The sequence below is a fragment of the Pempheris klunzingeri genome, chromosome 2, assembly GCF_042242105.1.
Source record: "Pempheris klunzingeri isolate RE-2024b chromosome 2, fPemKlu1.hap1, whole genome shotgun sequence".
Taxonomy (NCBI): Eukaryota; Metazoa; Chordata; class Actinopteri; order Acropomatiformes; family Pempheridae; genus Pempheris; species Pempheris klunzingeri.
This window is the reverse complement of record NC_092013.1, coordinates 17,886,284-17,905,917: the sequence shown is the minus strand read 5'-3', so window position 1 is coordinate 17,905,917 and position 19,634 is coordinate 17,886,284. Positions and strand designations below refer to the sequence as shown.

The window sequence follows — 19,634 nt, the reverse complement described above, 5'->3', positions numbered from 1 at the left end:
TTTTAACAGATCAAGATCATGTTCACTTAAACTAAACATGTAGTCTGCATTATGAAATCACCTCTACATTTTTGCTACCCATAACTAAAACATATTTAGTTTTAGTTATGGGTAGCATAAACTTATTTTATTGCCATTTCATGGCACCTCTGCGACAACACACATCCTTTGGTTGCACGGAGGCTGTGATATCTGGACTACTTGGTTAGAGTAAACGCCAAGAAATGAACAATTAACCCTCCAACTTTTATCCATCCAGCTCAAGTGACTCAAAGCTTCGACACAGGCATTTTTAGATCACTTTTTGACATGCCAAAATACTGTGTAATCCCTCCAGAGCTGTATGGTTGTGGAGATGTGCATGTTTAACATACTGTCCCTAAATTGCTGTGTATAGCTAATTAAGAACTTTTCCTTTATCCGTAGTTGGTTTCTTTATGATTAGGGGCATCAGGTACGAGGCAGCATTAATACACAAAACTATCATACATTGTGGAAAACAACTCTATCTGGCTCTGTGGTTTTGAATACAGCAAAACATGCAAGACAGAGATAGAAGACCATTGTTCTAATCTCCTTTTGTCCAGTGGCCATTGTGCATTGTGTGTTCCTGAGGTGTCGGTTTGCACTATCAGCCTGGGGCGCTCCACTCTCTCAAAGATAGTTTGCTAACAGAGCTTTCACTCCATTGCCTCTAATGAAAATCCATACTAAACATTAAGCTCTGTGTGAGAAAGGGGGGAAATTCAATAAGACACATAACGCAATTTATAAATTACAGGAAGAACCAATCGAACCGACAGGCAAAAAGGAGAAATGTTTTTTTGTTTATATTTGTTCATTTTACTATATTTTCGTGAACCGCAACAGCAGCCGTCTGTGTGTGGGGAATGTAAAGAGGTTGAAATCTTATTTTCTCAGCCAAAATGAAGTCCAGTGCTGTGTTTTTATTCACTCTTCTTTTTCCACACTGATTATCAGTCATGCCGCCAGAGCTGTCTCCACTGAGGTATTCCCCAAACTAATGGTCGCTCTTGGACAGCACCATCGATAGTAAACTAATCTGCAGCCTGCAAGGCACAGGAAACAGATCTCATTAGCACTCATTGAACTATCTTCCAAGGAAACTTTCATCTTTAGACCACTCTGACAGCCAGCCTGAAAGCAAGACTAATGTCACTTACTAGTTCTGGGTTTAATGGCTGACTGAGAAACATCTAATAGATGGACGGGCAGTAAAAGCGTGGAGTCATCTGTGTGAAGCTCTTTTTTCATGTTTACATGCATGGTTACAGTAGTTTACGGTGCTTCAGACAACTAATGCTGCATTACCTGCTTAAACAATATTATTTTCCTAACACTGGTAAAAAAAACAATATTGATAAAGCATTACCAAAAGTTCGTCTTAATAATTAGTTGCTTATGCACATTTAGAATGCTCATCTTTCCACATCATTTTGTTAAATTATAGAATAGTTTTTAAGGCAAATGGTTAATTTCCATTTGCCTCAAAAACAATTTTTATTTAAGCTCCTCCGTGAGCTGCTTGTGAAAGAGAAACTAGGAGAGTGATCTTTGGAGTGATGCTTCCACACTGTGGCTGAAGCTACAGGACACACCGGTTTGTTTTGTTCATTCAGCCACTAGAGGGCGACTTTAAATTAATCGCACATCCCGCGAGGTTTGCAGATCTCTCGTTGTTTGTTTACAACCTGGCAACTTCCTGTCTGCTAGTAGCTTTGTCCATAGTAAGCTAACTGGATAACTAAACTTTTCAAGTCCGCTTTCCAAGATGGGATGTGATGGAGGCACGATTCCCAAAAGACACGAGTTGGTGAAAGGTCCCAAAAAAGTCGAGAAGGTGTGTTTCGCTTTTTTTTTCTTCCAGTTGCGATGTTGTCAGTTAGTTTAACTGTTAGCCAGCTAACAAGCTAACAGAGTATCATTAGCTTGAGGCTATTTGTCTTGAAAATTGTCAAGTAACAAATTTTTATGTTTTTACATAAGCCAACGTTACTAACTCGTCAAGATACCTTTGCCACTCATGAGTTTTGTCATTTGAAGCGTTAATGTACAGGTCGGTTTGCTAACGAACAGCTAACGATAGTTAGCTAGCGTTAGCTTTCAAAATAAAACTGCTGCGCCAGTATTGGTTTATTTGCCTCCGACTAAAGACGAAGCTAATTAGCTAACTCTCATTCTATGTCTCTGGTGTGTCCTTACATACTCGCTCATGTGTCCAGGTGGATAAAAATGCAGAGTTGGCTGCCAAGTGGAAATACTGCGCCTTGAGCCAGGAGAGACTCAGACGCCCTATTGTTGCCTGTGACCTGGGAAGGTGAGAATTGGCTTTCTGTTCAATCTGACAGAAGTAGCTGTTCAGGCACAATGATGGAGACAGGACTGCTTGATGCTGTGACACTGAGTGAACATATTGTTTTAGTGCCACGGATCCATTTCAACTCGCAAACTTATGAGCTTGTCATGACTTCAAAACACCTTCTTAATACAGCACAGCATGTTCTAAAAGTCCGGCTCATGTTATGTTTCAGGCTCTACAACAAAGATGCAGTGATTGAATACCTTCTGGATAAGTCTGCTGAGAGACCCAATGCTGAAGCTGTGGTCCACATCCGTGGGATCAAGGTATGTTAACGCTGTCATAGTCTACACTTCTGTATATTTATCTTTAGTCTCAAAGTGGATTCTTTGCATGTTTACCATCTTCTTCCTGTACAGGATATAAAGGAACTGAACCTGACTGATAACCCTGAGTGGGAGGGAGAGAGAAGAAATGCGAAAGGAGACAGATATGAGGACATGCACTGCGGCATGTTCATCTGCCCTGTTGTTGGGTTGGAGATGAATGGCAAGCACAGGTAACAAACAACAAGTAAAGGCCCACAACTTTAGAATAATAAAGAAGCTGGTGCTTCACTGTGTCAAGTATAATACATCAAGTGCAATCAAAAAAGGCTCTCCATTCAATTTAATGACCTATTTCTGTTGATCACATTATGTTATTAAATTCTTGTGTTCAATATATGTTGCAAAGTAATCTGACAGAACTCTGTTCCACTCACCGCTACTAAATCCCTTTTTAAAGGTTTAGATCAAACAAAGATTAGAAAAACACACCTCTCATAACCTACAGGTATTGACAGTTTAACCCGAAATAAAATTATGTTTTCATTTTCAGGTTCTGTTACCTGCAGAGCTGTGGCTGCGTCTTTTCTGACAGGGCCATGAAGGAGGTCAAGACAGAAATCTGCCACAAGGTGAGAAATATTTAATGTTTTTCCCAATCATTCTGTTCCAAATTTCTTTGATGGACCAGATCTGGACATTTTCCTGATAAATTTTTAATCTTCCCTTTCAACAAACTACTCTCTGTTGCTGACCTTTGAATGTTTGGCACTGATTCGGATTGCTTAGTTCACAGACAGAGATCTCTCACTGCTAATGCTTTGTAAACAAGCAGCCTTGGCATTAATGTAGATAACACACTAACACTCTGGCGCTCTAGATGTACAATCTGTCACTTAGATGGGAACGAATGTGTGAAAAATCTGAAGTGTAATATTTTATTGCTCCCATGAGAGATTTTGAAGTCTCAACTAAAACAGTATACACTAGTTGAATAAACTGTTAGCCATTCAGAGAACTGTGTAACTAAATTACACATTTACACAATTGAGGTATTTCGAAAGACCACAGATACTCAAAATTGTTAAGCAGGGAACAGTGCAAATCAGTAAACATACTGTGTATACCTGAAGAGACAGTGAACCACTGTGGCAGACTATAAGCTTAAGAGTCTCAAGTGTAGTGAAGGAAAGTAATAAAAACATAACATTTGCAAAGACTTATTGCCTCAGTTTTCAAAACATTTACTTCATGAATTGATGAACTCAACAAAACAACAACAGTTGCATTTACATTAAAAATATATCACTACTAACAGTCCAAAAAATAACTTTTGTTATTTTGTTCCACAATGACTCTCATATTAAAAAGGGCAACGCAGAAGTGGCTTTAATCAGAGTGGCCTTTGTAATCTGCTCATACCTGCTACATATTCCTTTGTAGTTGAGTAGGAAGCATATGGCCTACTCTAATTTGACCCTATTCTGATGTGTAATTGTCTTACACTTTTAGGAAAAGTTTGGAAATCTGATTATGCATACACTTATCCAGTGCCTCTGTGTGTTAATAGATTAAGTTATGGTTGGTAGTGTTTCTGCCAACATTGTTCATAGTGGAACCTGTGGACACAGACCTGTCTAAGCTGAGGACCTCACATTTTCATCAACACTCTTTTTTTTTTTTTTAAATCAATTGTCTAATACACATCTGTGGGGTTACTTTTCCTGTTTTCTAACTGTGTCTGACAATGACTCAAATGGAGCCACATAGGAATCTCACAGATGAGAGCCTCTGAACCATTTTGGGTTTTGATCTGTTAGATTTAAGTAACTTCAAAGCTCTGGCCATAAATTCTCATGAACAGGCTGTTGTGAGATGGCCAACAGCACAGCATGGAGTCGCTGCAACTTGGCACAGATCAGTTGTTTGACTTTGCCAGAAATAGGGGCTGAATACATAAGAAAAACTCTTTTTAGAAATACACAGTTTCTTGAATTTTTAGCCTCTGACATTTAGGCTGATTGTGCCTGTGTCTTAATTCTTCTCTCATTTGGCTGGCATAGTGTGACGGTTATTGCCAAATTTGATGAACATGAGAAAATAGTTATAGACTTAGACTTATTAGCTCCAAGCAAAACACATAAAGACACAAGACTAACTTTTAACCTCAATTAAAACCAGCTTCAGTGAAGCTAACTCTAGTGACATTCAGTCAATGCTTTCATTTAAGGGTTTTACAGTAAAAGCCACAATGAATTCTCTTTTATTTATTTTTAGCCAGTCTGCGTAAGTGCAGTGGTCGGTTGACCATGATGTCATAGATAATCTCATGACTGGGAACTTGAAATGTTTTTTTCAAAGTATTTTTAGGAACAAGGAGCGTGTACTTCTTACTTTACTTCACGTTTCTGAGCCTCAAATGTACTTTGTGTTTTGCGGCCAAATGCAAATGTTCGTGTGTTTATGCACTAAATCGAGATTATAAAAGGTAAACCCTTTTAACATTAGCATGTTGGCATTGATAGTGTTAACATGATAGCATGCCAATGTTAACCCGTTTTACTGAAAGTACAGCCTTAGATATGTATGTTTTTTTTTTTATTTAAAAAGGGAAGAGTGGTAGAGAGATTTTTTCATCATTATCTTTATTTGTTTGTTTACTTGTGCCGCTTCCTTTTCATTAAAAAAAGAAAAATAGCGTTTTATTAACAGGTATTTATTTAAACTGAACCACACACTGAACAACGTTAGATTAAATAATATTAAACATTTAATTAAGGTAAACAGTATTACGTACATATTCAGCAGTTTATTTAATACTTTGTGCTGTGCAGTCTTTTCAAATATTATCTTGTATTTTTTTAAATGGGAGTCACTGTACTTTTGCATTTAACTGCATTGTTTTACTGTAAAGATATTTGAGTTCCCTGGCTTATGAACTTGATAGTCTTCCGACTACCAGAAAGCGCAGCCATGTTACATACATAGACAAATACATCTGTGAACAGTAGCCACGCTATAGAGTCTGGAAGTGCACAGTGCATCGTCCTGCCGTTCTCAGTTCAGATTTTTCTTCCTCACATTTGTGACATTCACAGCCACTGATGAAGTGCAGTTAATCTGAACTGGGTGTAACCTGACTTCTGTTGAGGATACCAACAGTGATTTCATGCTGCAGCGCTGCTGTTGGAGTAGATGCTGCTTGAGTTGCTCTGTGTGGCCAGCAGCCATGATGACTCTATGGGAACAGTTGCCTGGTTCAACACCTTGTTTCTGTGCCACTGCTCCAGGCAGTCCAGTGCCTCTGGAAAGGTATTACTTTCAAATTTATTGGCAAACATGGTGTTCCTGTTGATGATCCACGGCAGGTCCTCCACTCCATAGATACAGATGTCTCGTACGTAATGCCCTGGAAAATGAAAACAACAATTTTGGTCTTGTACTTAACTATTAGTTTATTAAGCCTGAGTCTGTGTTGCCTCAGAATTTTGTATTTCAAACCTTTCACGATCCTGTTGTGTCGTCAGGTAGGTTTGTGTGCTACTGCACTGATTTTGGATGGTTAGATGTGCGTTTTTCATCTTTAACCCTTAAAGGTAATATAAACACAGACTAAACCTATTGGAGGCAACGTCATAATAGATTAAACCCTCATATTAGTCCTCTTATCATATTTTGAGTACATTTTGAGTTACCTAAGCCAGTAATTGGTCATGACAATTTTTACTTCATAAGACAAGTGTAGTATATGCACATTAAGTATCTATTGTAGTGAGTTTGACTACAAGAATTTAATGTAATAATAATTTGTTTTGTAAATGTTGCAATAACATTTCCATTGTATTAAGAACAATACACAGTGTAATAAGACTAGGGCCATAGATAAGCCATGTGGTGCAGTAATTAATCAATAGCACTGCTTTATTATACATGACCTTCTGTGCTGTACCTTTGCAGCCATTGTGCGCCCTTCCCTCTTGATCCCTCCATTTGATTGCCCGGATGTCTCCTGCCCAACCTCCATCTATGTGGCTGCCTGGAGCTTCTTCAAACACATAACCAGATAAAATGAATCAAGATTATGCAGCCAAATTGAATTATAAGAGTTTACTTAGCCCTGTGTGGGACTGGTGCATCCACTGTGTGGGAGATCTTTCCGGATGCTACACATGAAGAAAAAAAAAAAAAACGGAAGAGAGTGGCTGTGTGCTTCCCTATTAAGACCATAAAAACAAGACTAAACCAAACAGTTCCCAGAAGTATATCTATCTTACCTGAAGTCAATTATTTACAAGGATTTTTAAGGAACATTTCCACTAAATAATCAACGTCACTATTGATATCGGTTAAAGTCTGTGAGGGTTCAGTGCAAAAGCTCCCCCCTTTTTCTCTCTCTCTCTCTCTCTCTCTCTCTGTCTCTCTCTGACCATGTGACCCTCTTTCTCAAGCTTCATTACCATCTTAGGACAGATATGTTGACAAAAAAATTGGTTTCCCTTTTGGGAAATAAACCCATTGCATTCCAACCCCTGTCTTTAGGAGCACCCACAGGCTAATTTCACTTCTTAGGTCAGTTCCTCGGTCCAAATCAATGGTAGCATTTCCTGACAACTAACACTTGTGTTTTGGTGTCGGAGTAAAATTGTCCGTTTATCACAAATTTGACCTCTTGAGACTTTGACTCCTGACTCGAGTGTGAGAAACTATAGCAGCCAATGATGTGTAAAAATGTTGGGAAAGACTGGAGTGCATAGGGACTTGTGTGTGATACAGTATTTTCCCAATGTGCCAGTGCTACAGTGTGATGGCTTCAGACGTGCTCTCGCTCACATTTAGGACAATCCGATCCACAGATGTTACATTAATGACGCTGCTGCCAGTAACTTTTCCCATCACTGACTTCAACAGAAAATTTTGCCTCGTACAAAAATTGCTGTTTTGTACAGCCAGGTCTTTCTCCTTACCGTCACACTGCCTTAAATCAGCCCATTTAAATTTGAAATACTGACTGTCCATGTTAAAAGTTTGTTAATGATCAAATATGCTGTTTGACCTTGTTGCATCGGTTGGGTTGTGTAAACATTGTTAAAGATTTGTGCTGCAGACCCTAAAAAAACGGTTGTGTTGGCTGTAGTGGGAAGCTGCTGCATATCTGAACCTATTTACAACGGGCTGTTTACCTTTGATGTGGTTGAGAGTCACCCAGTAGTGCTCGTCTGGGCTGAACGTGTCTTTGGACCACTCCAAGAGGTCCTTGGCTGTTTGGCTTTTCAGAACAAAGTCTACAAAAGCCCTTGTGAGAGCATAGTAGGCTGTGCCAAAATAAACTTGCAGATTGTGTGGAGGAGGCCCTTTCCTCAGCCCCAACCCTTTCAGAGCTACATGTGACCCCGTGATCTCCTGGTGCTGGAGCTGAGTCCTGTGCCTCATAGACAATGGCTGCTTGACCCCAGGCGTCATGTTTCTGTCCCTCCACACTTTACTCTGCATGTACCGCACCAGTTCCAGGTTGCTCTTTATGGGGAAATCCTGTCCACAAAGGTTCACTACCTTCCTCCAGCCCACCTTGGACTTTGCTAGATCCTTCATGCAGTTCAAGTCTGCCTGCAGGCGGGAAAACCCAGCATAGGTCACTGTCTCACTGTGGCTGGAGAGAAAGGTATTCTTAAAGCAGCTGACCAGCTTCCGCACTGCTGCCTGGTACTCCCATGGAGCCTTAGCATCCACATGGATGCAGTATACATTTTGTGGCATGTAAATGGAACGCAGCAGGCGCACAAAAAGCTCCAGCTCCTTGTGAACAGTCACAATGAACGCTAAAGGGTAGTCCTCCTCCTCACGGCTTAGAGGTTTTGTGATGAAGTGTAGGTCTCTGGTCAAATCGGAACACTGCGGGTGACTATTCAGAATATAATTCTCCACCTGTAGACAGAAAAACAGATGTATTAACACCACCACTGGTTAAGAAAACATAGTTACTCATCTAACTTTTTTATCAAAAAAAAGTATTAATCTGGCAAATTGCTTGTGTGGCTTGATTCATTCTTATTTTATATATTTGTTTTTAGCATAGCCGTACAGATAACAACAACAGATAATGACCGATAATAATGAAAAAATACATTGTTCCTGTCCTGATTCACAATTTTCTCAGAAAATCTCCTGTGTGATTAGTTTAGCTCGGTTACACTGTTTAACTTAGATTTGAAGTAAGAAATCGCATGTGTATAAAAACCCAACGTTACCTGGCAGTCACGGCGGTTCCAGTCTACTCCTTCCTCCATGCCAGGCAGAAAAGCTTTACATTCAGTGGAGAAGGGCCGGCAACTTGGATGCTCTAGGGGCTTAGGCTCTGTTGGCATCCTGGTCCTTAAGTAAATGACTGAACAGATAATAATACTCGTCCCCAGGCACAACAGGAAGCTGCATTTCGTCCCTTCAAGCTGGCGCATACTAGCCCAGCTTCACCGTATCCAGACAGCACCACCACAGATAAAACTCCTGCAATAAAGATATCCAGACTGGTTATTTTGCAGTTGGGTCCCGGAGCCCAGTGGGACATTAAATAGGGTTAAATATGTAGGTTAGCACTAATTGATGGAGCCAGTTTTTAGCTAAATGTGATTTAGTGTACCAAATTTAGTCTATTTATAACTGTTATGAAACTTTCTGAAGTGTAGAGGATTTTAACTCCTCTCCATGTAGTCACGATTTAGTAATCACACAGAGTAATAAATTACACCTGTAGAGAACTATTTGTGCCAAAATACAAAACAAAACCTTTCAAAGGGGAACTCTTAAGCAGCATTTGGAAAAAAATATGGAGGCAAAGTATAAAATGAGTTGATGGACAAACTGGCAAACATGAATGCAGCCATGGAAAGTTTCACTCCAGCTAGGAACATGAATTGAAAATAGTGATAAAATGATTGTCTAGTTGATTAATCAATTACTTGCTGAATAGATGTTTTACTCAAACAGTCATTTATTATATAAAAATAACAGACAATTGCTGGTCATAGCTTGCTGCCTTTTGTTTAATATTATTCTGAAAGCGGCTACAGCATTTTACAGACAAAAGAGGAATGTGCTGATACATAGTGTGTGTAATAATCATTTCATTGGTTCAAGTATTCATTTACATTCATTGTCGTTCACTGAAAAGCACTCATAGAATAATTGTTAGCAAGAATGACATCAGCTGAAACTGAAAGACTTCTAAGAGACTCACTGAACAAGTCTTGGCGGATCATCTGAAAACTCAGGAATTCTTACGAAGCTACATGTACAAGGTACAGCAGATAGCATTATTTAAACAAACATATGGGGGTACCTGAAGCCTTCAGACTGACTGGAGAATAGTTAAGAGAAGGGCACTTAGTAATAAGCTTGATATCCTGCAGTGTGTGTCGTGTCTGGCAGTTTGTTATTTAAAGCACATTGTTATTTTTTTTAACACATTCGAGTTAATATTCATAAGGACTGTTTGACCTCGCTAGGCTACTTGGTCGTATTGAATATAGAATTAAAGAGCCCGCCACTTTGGAAGGAGAATTATATTTGATATTGCAGACCATATATAAATACCTCACATCAATAAGGTCTACACAGTTTTACTCGACGCATTGCCTGTGTTTTTGCATCATCTAAGTTACTGATTGATGTGTTATTAGAGTAACAGCTACTACAAGCTTACTAAGGCATGTTTGCTTTAGAAAAGTTGGCTGCAAGTTGCTCTCAAGAGTGGCGTTATTTGGTTTTATTCAATATTATGCGATCTTGATAGTTAAATATCACTCAATGCACTCTATAGTTGAACCAGTAAGGTCTTGGCCTCGTGTCAGTGCAGAATATTGTTTAATGAGCGACTAGAGAGTTTTAGAGAAAGAAATTATTTTATACTCCATTACCTCTTCAGAGCAGAGAATGTAACCTCAGGGGACTATAATTTAACTATAACTTAAATTTAACTTAATCCCATGTCAGTGAACCTCACTAAAGATGCAGACATCCATAGAGGGGCTGCCATGGTAATGTGTCTTCTGTCACACCGTCTCTTGCTTTTGGTAATTATCTTTTCACATTTCTAACATTCATCTTTGGATTATACCTGTCTTTAATACTTATGTTTGGTGACTAGATCAAACATCTTAAGCTTATATCAGTGCAACACATATAAACACACACACACACACACACAGATACTGTATGTAAACACAGAATGCCAAAGACAGGGCAAGGTGAGCCGCTTACCTTCGAGGCAGTTCACTCTGTAGTCCTTATGGTGAAGAAATAAATCATTTGACATCAGCGTCTGTTCTGATCAGTGTTCCTCAGAGCTTGTTAATGCAATCCATCCAGAGTCCGGCGCAGAGCACAAGTCATTTCCATCGGTGCCATCATCAGCAACAACGGGAACAACGGCAGCAAGAGCTGCTTCTTTTATATGTTAGAGCTAAATTTGGTTGTTAGGATTGTTTAGCTGTTGTTCCCAGCAGTGAGTGACCTTGGAGGCAGGGCACTCTGAGCTTAGACCATGTCAGAGCGAGACTGAGCTTCGCCTATGTGTTTCATCGCTGATTAAGTCGCTCCCCCCACATCCCCACGAGACTAGGTCTGTCCCTGCCTGGTTACCGTCAGTAACACCCACGCACACACCTGACACACAGGAACACGGTCCCACCTCACACACACACACACACACACACACACACTTTCTCTCTCTCTCTCTCCCTAAGGTTTTTTCCACTCTCCTCCCCCATACAGTTTCCTACTCACTTGTGTGTTGCATCTTTCCTTTTTTGTCCTCTTACTTTCCATTATTTTTCCTCACACGCCTTCATCCTGGGTTCTTTCTTTTCTCCCTCAAATGGGTGTTAAATCCAGTTCATCTCTCCAGTTAGCGGTGCACATATTAAATTGTCCTCATCTCTCTCCACTGAGCGCCGAATCTCTGTCTTGTTCACCTTCTTGTTGCCTGTCAGGCTGGTTTAGTGCTGAAGCAAGATCCTGGCTGATTTGCTCACTGACTTGGTGATAAGGTGCTCAGCTCACCGGTGGCCTGGGCCATTTGTGGTAATAGCAACAGCAGAGCGACTGACTTCAGAGCAGCAGCCACAGAGTTTGTTTGCCGCTTGGTCAGCTTCTGAGATTATCCCTCTTGTGTTGAACAGAGCACATGGCCAGAGTTCACACCCACTGAGCCTGCATTACGGCAACACAATAGATCCCCTGCTGGTTACTCAGGGGTTTAATATTTGTGTTTGTATATGGGTGTGTTTTCCCTTTTGTTGAGGCAGTTATGCTGCTCATGCTGGTGTATTATTTTTGATTATGAATCAATAGAGAATCAGCCTGTCCAGGAGAAATGCAACAATGGTTGATGCTGTTTTTTCAGAGAGTGTGTTTGCCAGTCGGGTTCATACAGTGTTGCCTTGACCCTCTGCTATGTTCCGCTCTGTAAAAAAAAAATGACTAACTGTTCTGGATATATCAAACATGGTAACACGTCGACCATTTCAGTGCTGAATTAACATTTATGGGGACAACTCATGTGAAACGTGATAGATTAACAACCTTAACTTTGACTGTTTACCTAGTGTGTCAGTTTCATTTTCTATATGAGAGAAATTCATACTGAACAAGTTAAATCATGTCACAAATCATTAATTCAGGTGGATCATCCAGGTAGTCGGATACAAGATAATATGTTGGTCCGTTGAACTGGATTAAACATTATCACACACTTTTATTTTTAGGCGGTAGAATAGACAACATTGAGAGACTGCCCACATGGATGAAAAAGTCCACCACCGCTGAGAGGTTTTGAATACTGCAAAGAAGCAAAATGACACAGGCTGTTCCACTTTTCCGTGTTCTAAGGTGATAAATGACATGTTAGGACATCAAACAGCCGACATCCGCAGTATACACAGCTGAATGTCAACAGGAATATTAGTGGAATATTCATTTTCATTAGCCATATAAAAAAAAAAGCTTAGTAGGAATATTGTCTTTTTTGGGATGAGGGCACAAACTGGAAATGTGCCTGTAAACATAGTCATTATGATCATTGTGGTCAGAATTTTTGAACATATTTAGTTTATCCCTTTACATCACTGATTTGCGTGCCTGTCTGACTGAGTAGTTGAATTTGCCTGTTTCCACATGCTTCACTGTGTTTTGAGTTTGTTTTTCCCGTCAGAGTAAACTTAACTCGCCCTGCATGCAAATACACAGAAATGCAATTTTGAATGGAGATTATTTGGATGCCAATCTCTTATACGTGTCATAAAAGTGTTTAGGGCAATGTAGGTTATGTCTACGTATTTATGTTTTACAACAAATTTATTTATTTATGTTTTGCAACCTGAAACAACTTTACCGTTTGCCATTTCCTTCTACCCATCCCTGCCAAAGATAACTCACAAACATTTTAAAATATTTTCATCAAGCTAGATGAACAAAACATTGCTTTGCAAGCCAAATCATCTTCATCTTCTTACCTGTTGGAAACATGAATCTTGTGAAAATGGGGTTTTCATGTTATGAGCTTGTATGTTTTTAAAGAGGTTAAAGACGTCAGTGACAATTGAATTAAGTTTGTTTTGTTCATTCATTTTGACAACAGATTAAAAAAAAACAAAAAACAAAAACAACACAATATGATCACATCATTACGATATGACACCTCTGACAGTTGATTAATGGACATGTTGTCTTACGTTTATGATTAGCATGAACTGCATTTATATTTGTTAGTTGTTTTTCTACAGTGTCAGTCATTATCTCTTACCTGTACCTCTACGCTTTAGTGTGGGGACCCATTCAAAGAGGACGATGTTATTGTGCTCAATGGCACTAAGGAGGAGGTGGAGAAGCTGAGGGAGAGGATGGAAGAGAAGCGGAGCAAAGCCAAAACTAAGGTGGGCTTTAATTTAAACAAAACTACACTTAACACCCAATGTTGATTTTAAAGATTGGCCTTGAGAGTGATAGCCTGATTTGTACTCTCATTCATTAGAACAGCATCTGTATTCTTTGTAAACTGACACGCCCTAGCAAACATTTGTCATTTTAACAAACTGAAAAGCTTTGACAGTTTTCCCCTCTTGTTTTAGAAATCAAAGAAGAGCAAAGCAGCTGAAACTGTGTCCACACCATCAGAAACAAAAGGTTTGTCTAAAGCCTGGTTTAGGCGTCATAACTCTGGACAAATCTGTTTAGCATTTACATAAACAAACCTAACCATCGACAGAACCTTTACTTCTTCATTTGCATAATGTTTTGAATGTGCTGTAGCGTAGTTAAATGACTTATTCAAACTTCTGGCTTACTTGGGAATTCAGTACATTTTCTCTCCTCCCACGACCAAATTTCCCCATTACATAACTTCTTCATCATATTGCAGATTTGCAGTGTTGATTCACGTGTGGTTTTCCAAGGTAGTTTGGTCATACTTCATAGACTCACTGTGTCTGTGTAGTAATTGTGTAGTAATAGGAAAACAACACATCTATTATGTAGTAACGCAAGGTTTAGAGGAATTTTACTGGACTAGCCATAAGGTTTAGTCTCTTGCCCACTTTTAGATACAGTTTCTTACAGATGTGAATATACGTATTAATCCTATTCCAATTATATTTTCTTCCATGAGTATAAATAAGGAAGCCTCTGAGGTATCACTGAGAGAAAAACTTATTTGTGCTCTAAAGCCGTTCACATTGTGACCATTGCCTTGATTGTAAAAAGTGTGTGTGTCCTGTGTGTGTGAATTAAGTAATCCATGCGCACTAATTATTAAATCGAGAGTGCAAATTATTAATTTTAGAGCATGGATTTGTATTTTCCCACCACACCTCCTGGGCTCGCTACACGAGTAGGCAAAGAAATACGAATCCTAGAAATAGTGATATTGGTACAGGTACAGCAATTTTACATGGTGTCCCTCGGATCAGACCCCCAGTGTTGTGTGTCCTTATAGAGAATTGGTGTGGTTTCCTGTTTAGTTCTCCAGGACAGCACTGGGCCCTCACCTCACAAGAGAACAAGGCGTTGGCTGAGAAACTCAAATCCAAACATTAAGCTTACAAGAAACAATAAAAAGCTTGTCCACCTTTTTCCCGTCCTGCTTGTATAAAGCTTATTTTAGATCATAATGTGATGTGACATATCAGATAGAGCGTTGTTAATATCTGTCTGTAAATACACAGGCTCAAGTTGATTTAGAATAAATATATTCTTTTGGGTCTTCATGTCCTGTGTCTTAATCAAACTGTCTGATTCTTTTTCCCTCCTGCAGATGACACAGAGTCTCTTCGAGATGATGTAGCAGAGAAGAGCTCACTACAAAATGGTGATGAAAGCAGCCAGTCAGGTAGCTGACCACACTTTTATTTGATAAAGACAGACAAACAAAGACTTAACGTGAAAATGGCATTAGAGCTGAGCAAAGTGTGTCTGTCAGAATGACTGTAAGGAATCCTTGCTACCTTCAAACGGCATGGCAGTCACTCTGAGAGAGAACATGTGCAGGTTTTGTATGTTAAATGTTGCTAGATAATTTAAAGGATGGCCCAGTACTTCATATAATCAGTTGGGCTTCAAGTTACAGTCACTCAAAATTATTCAACCCCCATTAGCAATTTAGGTTTATTGGCAAAATGTACAAACTTTCAGCTGTGTGTTCAATGAGCAGCTCAAATAAGAACAAATGAAACAGCTCAACTCAGCTAACATTACAGATGGTTTCTCCAAATTCAACACAATGTGCCACTTTTACTGACTACAGCAGTCAACCCCCTCTTGACAAGCATCTTTAGTGCTCAGCAGAGCACCTTTTTGCTGTCATGACCTGCTGCAGACGTGATGCACAGCCAGACACCAGGATCTGACAGCGTTCCTCATGAACAACAGCCTCCAGCTCTCTAATATTCTTTGGTTTGTTCGCTGCAACTGCCATGATAAAATCCCACCAGAGATTTTCAGTGGGCTTCAAGTCCAAAGTATCTTCCAAAGCTAAACCTTGGTGGACTTTGAGGTATGCTTGGCATCTTCGTCCTGTTGCCCAAGCTTCAGCCTCCTCACAGACCACATGACATTTTCTCCTGAGATCTCCTCCTCAGAAATGTGGAGGCAGCCGTTGACAGCTTCCTCTTTCTTCCACGTCCGTTAAAATGATTTCATGGCTTGCTTGGTTTTTTTCTTTGTACTTATCCTTATCTAGCTGCTTTGCTTTCCTTGACATTTGCCTTTTTACCTCCTAGGTGTGGCCGGACCTTCTGGATCCTCCAGTTCCTCTAAAGCCACCAAGACTTCGACATCCTCCGCCGCCAAGCGGTCCCTCCAGGACATGGATGGGAGGTCGGAGGCCTTTAAATCTCTGTTCACCACCCACAGCTCGGCCAAACGCACCAAGGCGCAGACATCCAACTGGGTCACCCACACCCCGTATCACTTCTAGTAACCGTATCAGTCAGAGCAAACATCACCATTTTTAGATTGCTCCAGAAAGTGTGACCCATTAAACACCCATTACTGACGAACCCAGTTCTACACACCGAGCTCCAGCAGACGTAAAGACCCACGCAGACACACATTACCCACATGACCTCTAATAATGACACCAACGTTGTAGACTCATTCCCAGCTCGCCTCTTCAGTCCCCAGTAGCTCAGTGTTTACATGTTGTGAACATTTTGTTAATCGCTCCCCAGGCTGTTCAAACTCTTTGTTTTGTAATCTAATTCCTCCCCCATGTATTCCCCTGCATCTCTGCGTTCTCAGTCACAGGCGCTTTGAGAATTGATGCTAGGGTGACTTTAATCATCTCTGTCACTCTGCTGTCTCCTAGTGGACAGCTTTTAATATCGATCTCTGCGTGGTAGAAACTCCCCACTGTGGTGTCAGGTCATACAATAGCTGGATTTCACTGTTCAGTTAAGATGGAAAAAGTGCAAAAGCTCTCAAGTCTCTAAAGCAGGTCAGTAACATAGTCATTATTGCCTATGAATGAACACATGTAGATATTTTTGCCCATTTATAAGCTCTATCAGTATGAGCTTGGTCCAAATGTCTTCTTAGTTAAATATATTAAACACGTGTAGCAGGGGACTTTCAAATCATTTGTGTTTTTTGTTATGGTTATTTGTAATCTCATAAAGGGGGTTAAAAAAATGACAACAAAGATATTTGGAAACATGCGGCTTATTTATCGAAGCTTCTGATGCTCAGATTTACGTTTTATTTGGAAGATAGACGTGAAAAATAACAAAATATGTTCCGGTTTTTAAAGCAAAATGCAGAATCATGTTTTCTACACACTTACTCAGACACTTGGGGTTTTTTTTAACAGAGATTAAAAATGTGTTCTTCCTGTTTGCAACTTCACAGTCATTTCTTTTTTTCCCCTTTTTGCATGTAATAAGCAAATGTCAAAATAAATTTCTATTCAGTCCTATTGAGCAGATTTTTTTTTTTAATTCTTCACTATATATTTGTGTATTGTGCCACCTGCATTACAAGTAAAATGTGCACATTGCCGTTTATTGTGTGTTTTGCCTGTAATACGGTTGCACAATACTATATGTGCAATAATGACCTGTGATGACAGCAGCAACAACAACTCCCTGTGGTGCCCTTTGAGGATAAATTCACACCAAAAACAAACTATAAAAAGCTCTAATACACCAGCTTACACGTGTTTACATGTTCGAGGTGTGAAAATTACATCTGCTATGAGCTCTGGTGTTCAGAGCGTTGATCGGGACACCCAGCTGGCAGCATCTGACTCCATAAATATTACTAAAACAAACAACATGCTGTTTCTTGATTGCTACCACACATATGGTCTCGCTCTAATGATGCAGAAGATCAAAATGACAGCTTCAGATCAGATAGTCCAGTGGTGCAGGAAGTAGGCTTCACAGATGTTTACTTACAGGAAGTAAAAGTAGCACTGCAAGACAGTAAAAAAATACCCAGTTACAAATAAAAGTCCTGCAGTCCTGAAATGTTAGCAAAGGTTTCTCTCTGGTCAAAAATGCTTTTTTTCTTCTTGAATAATGTATTTGCAGAGTTTGACACCAGAAAGCAGCTTTCACATTCATCTGAAGGAGGAAAGTTTTCTCTGTGGTCACCTTAAATTTCACTTTAACTTGTAAGCAGGACTAGTTGAGAAGCCAGTCCTGGGCCACTGTGCAACTTGGAGTGCGTGATGTGAAAACTGGAGACCTCTGACAAAACACTGAGGAGGGAGTTTTAAGCAACGGAGGAGACATCATGTGTCCAGCAGTTAAACTTTTGAGCTTATTTTAACTAATTTATTTACTGTCAAATAAATGCAGTGGAGTAGAAAGTACATTATTTTCCTCTGAAATGTGGCGTAGAAGTATAAAGTGGAAAAAGCAGACACTAAAATGACGTACAAGTACTTTGAATTTGTACTTAAGCACAGCACGTGAGTAAATGTGCTTCTTTATGTGCCTGTATGGACATTTCTGCTCACTGTATGAGTTCCACTCCCTGGTCCTTTCCCGGTGTGGTAGTACGAGGATGCAGCCACAAGGCGGCAGCAGAGGCGTCCGTAGCGATCAATCTCATTTACACACGCGTGCTGAGGTCGCCGTGTACAGAAGAAGAGCGCACACCGAGGAGTCAGCCTGCTTCTTATTAAATGTAAGTTACACCATAAGTAATCCCATCACTGTGGCTAAAAGTTTAGATAAACTCTGCGCTCTTTTGCCCTCATCCAGCGGTGGCCTGTGGTTTTCTGTTGTTATCCTCCTGCACGTGTCAGGTCACTGAAGAGATGGTTTGCAAAGAAATAATGCATTAATAATAAGAACCACATCAGCTTGTGAGATTTGCACAGGAGCAAAGACAAAAGCGTTTTCAGTAGCATTTTATTCTTTCAAAGCACAGTTTTTGTTTTATGCGGCCTCATAAATTTGGGAGCACCAAGAATAATTTTTTTCTGATCTGACTGGATGTTTTCTAAAGGTGCATTTACTATAAACTGCAGGAGCAAGAGCTGACATTTGAAGGTGCAACTTAAGATAGATTTATATGAACGTTTGCCCACATTATGACAGTGTAATAAATTATTTTAACATTTATGCAACAGTCATGTTAAACTTTCATTCATTAAGACCATATAGCATAAATACATGGAAGAGCTGATCTTTTGCAAGTATGACATGATATGTTCATAGACACTCGACATGAAGAAATATGAACATTTTATAAGTGTATATAAGTATATAAAATGTGTTGCCATTATTTTTCCTGACTGATTTGTAACCCTACTGTTAGATGAGGCTTTATTTCACGGCAGGTGCCGCAGATCAGAAAGGTGAGCTTATTTCCTCAGAACAAGGTATGTAAGCTACATTCTCAACCACATAGTGAAGACACTTTGATCTGTTCATTAGTTTAAGCTAAAGTATTCGGCAGATCAGATAACAAGAGCCATTTTAGGCCTTAAAAAGCTTCAGTGGCTTTTGAAAGCAGATTCTTTAGGTCAGCCTGAGGCGATGTGACTTTGGGGGTGGAATTACCTCATCTGAAAATTTCTCCATGTCTTTTTTTTTTCTCACTTTTTCTTAAACTTCAGCCTGTATTTCTTCTTCTTCTTTTATTTTAGCAATAATACAACAGCAATAGTAAATACAAAGGCACATAAAAATTAGATTAAACATCATTTTACTTCTGTTTTACCAGTTGTAGATTCATCTTACTATTATTTAAAAATAACTTTCAATAGGCTGCATGTGTGCGCACCCTCCCCCACCCTAATTTATTTTAATGTGCATGGCACAATGCATGCTGCTTTGTCATCGAGGAACTATAGATTGATTGTTTTGATTTATCCCATTCAGGTGTAGCTCATTGCACGGCGCATGCGCACTGCACGGCCGTCAGGTGTGGTCGGCAACGTAAACCTCTGGTGGTTTCACTCATTCTCTGCGTCTCAGTGGGATTGCTGCGAC

At 39.7% G+C, this 19,634-nt stretch overlaps 2 protein-coding genes across 2 annotated transcripts; one reads left to right on the top strand and one right to left on the bottom strand.

Annotated features, from left to right (window-relative positions):
- The first annotated feature begins 1,711 nt into the window (after nucleotides 1-1,711).
- On the top strand, nucleotides 1,712-16,598 carry rtf2 (replication termination factor 2). The gene is made up of 9 exons (XM_070844067.1): nucleotides 1,712-1,861; nucleotides 2,244-2,338; nucleotides 2,553-2,646; nucleotides 2,740-2,879; nucleotides 3,200-3,278; nucleotides 13,461-13,571; nucleotides 13,767-13,821; nucleotides 14,948-15,022; nucleotides 15,912-16,598. Exons 1-9 carry the CDS (start codon nucleotides 1,793-1,795, stop codon nucleotides 16,106-16,108), a joined length of 915 nt encoding a protein of 304 aa, XP_070700168.1. The 5' UTR covers nucleotides 1,712-1,792; the 3' UTR covers nucleotides 16,109-16,598.
- gcnt7 (glucosaminyl (N-acetyl) transferase family member 7) lies at nucleotides 5,441-10,982 on the bottom strand. The gene is made up of 5 exons (XM_070849343.1): nucleotides 10,900-10,982; nucleotides 8,892-9,147; nucleotides 7,827-8,568; nucleotides 6,596-6,691; nucleotides 5,441-6,055 (listed from the first exon to the last, which is right to left on the bottom strand). Exons 2-5 carry the CDS (start codon nucleotides 9,096-9,098, stop codon nucleotides 5,814-5,816), a joined length of 1,287 nt encoding a protein of 428 aa, XP_070705444.1. The 5' UTR covers nucleotides 9,099-9,147; nucleotides 10,900-10,982; the 3' UTR covers nucleotides 5,441-5,813.
- Nucleotides 16,599-19,634: the final 3,036 nt, after the last annotated feature.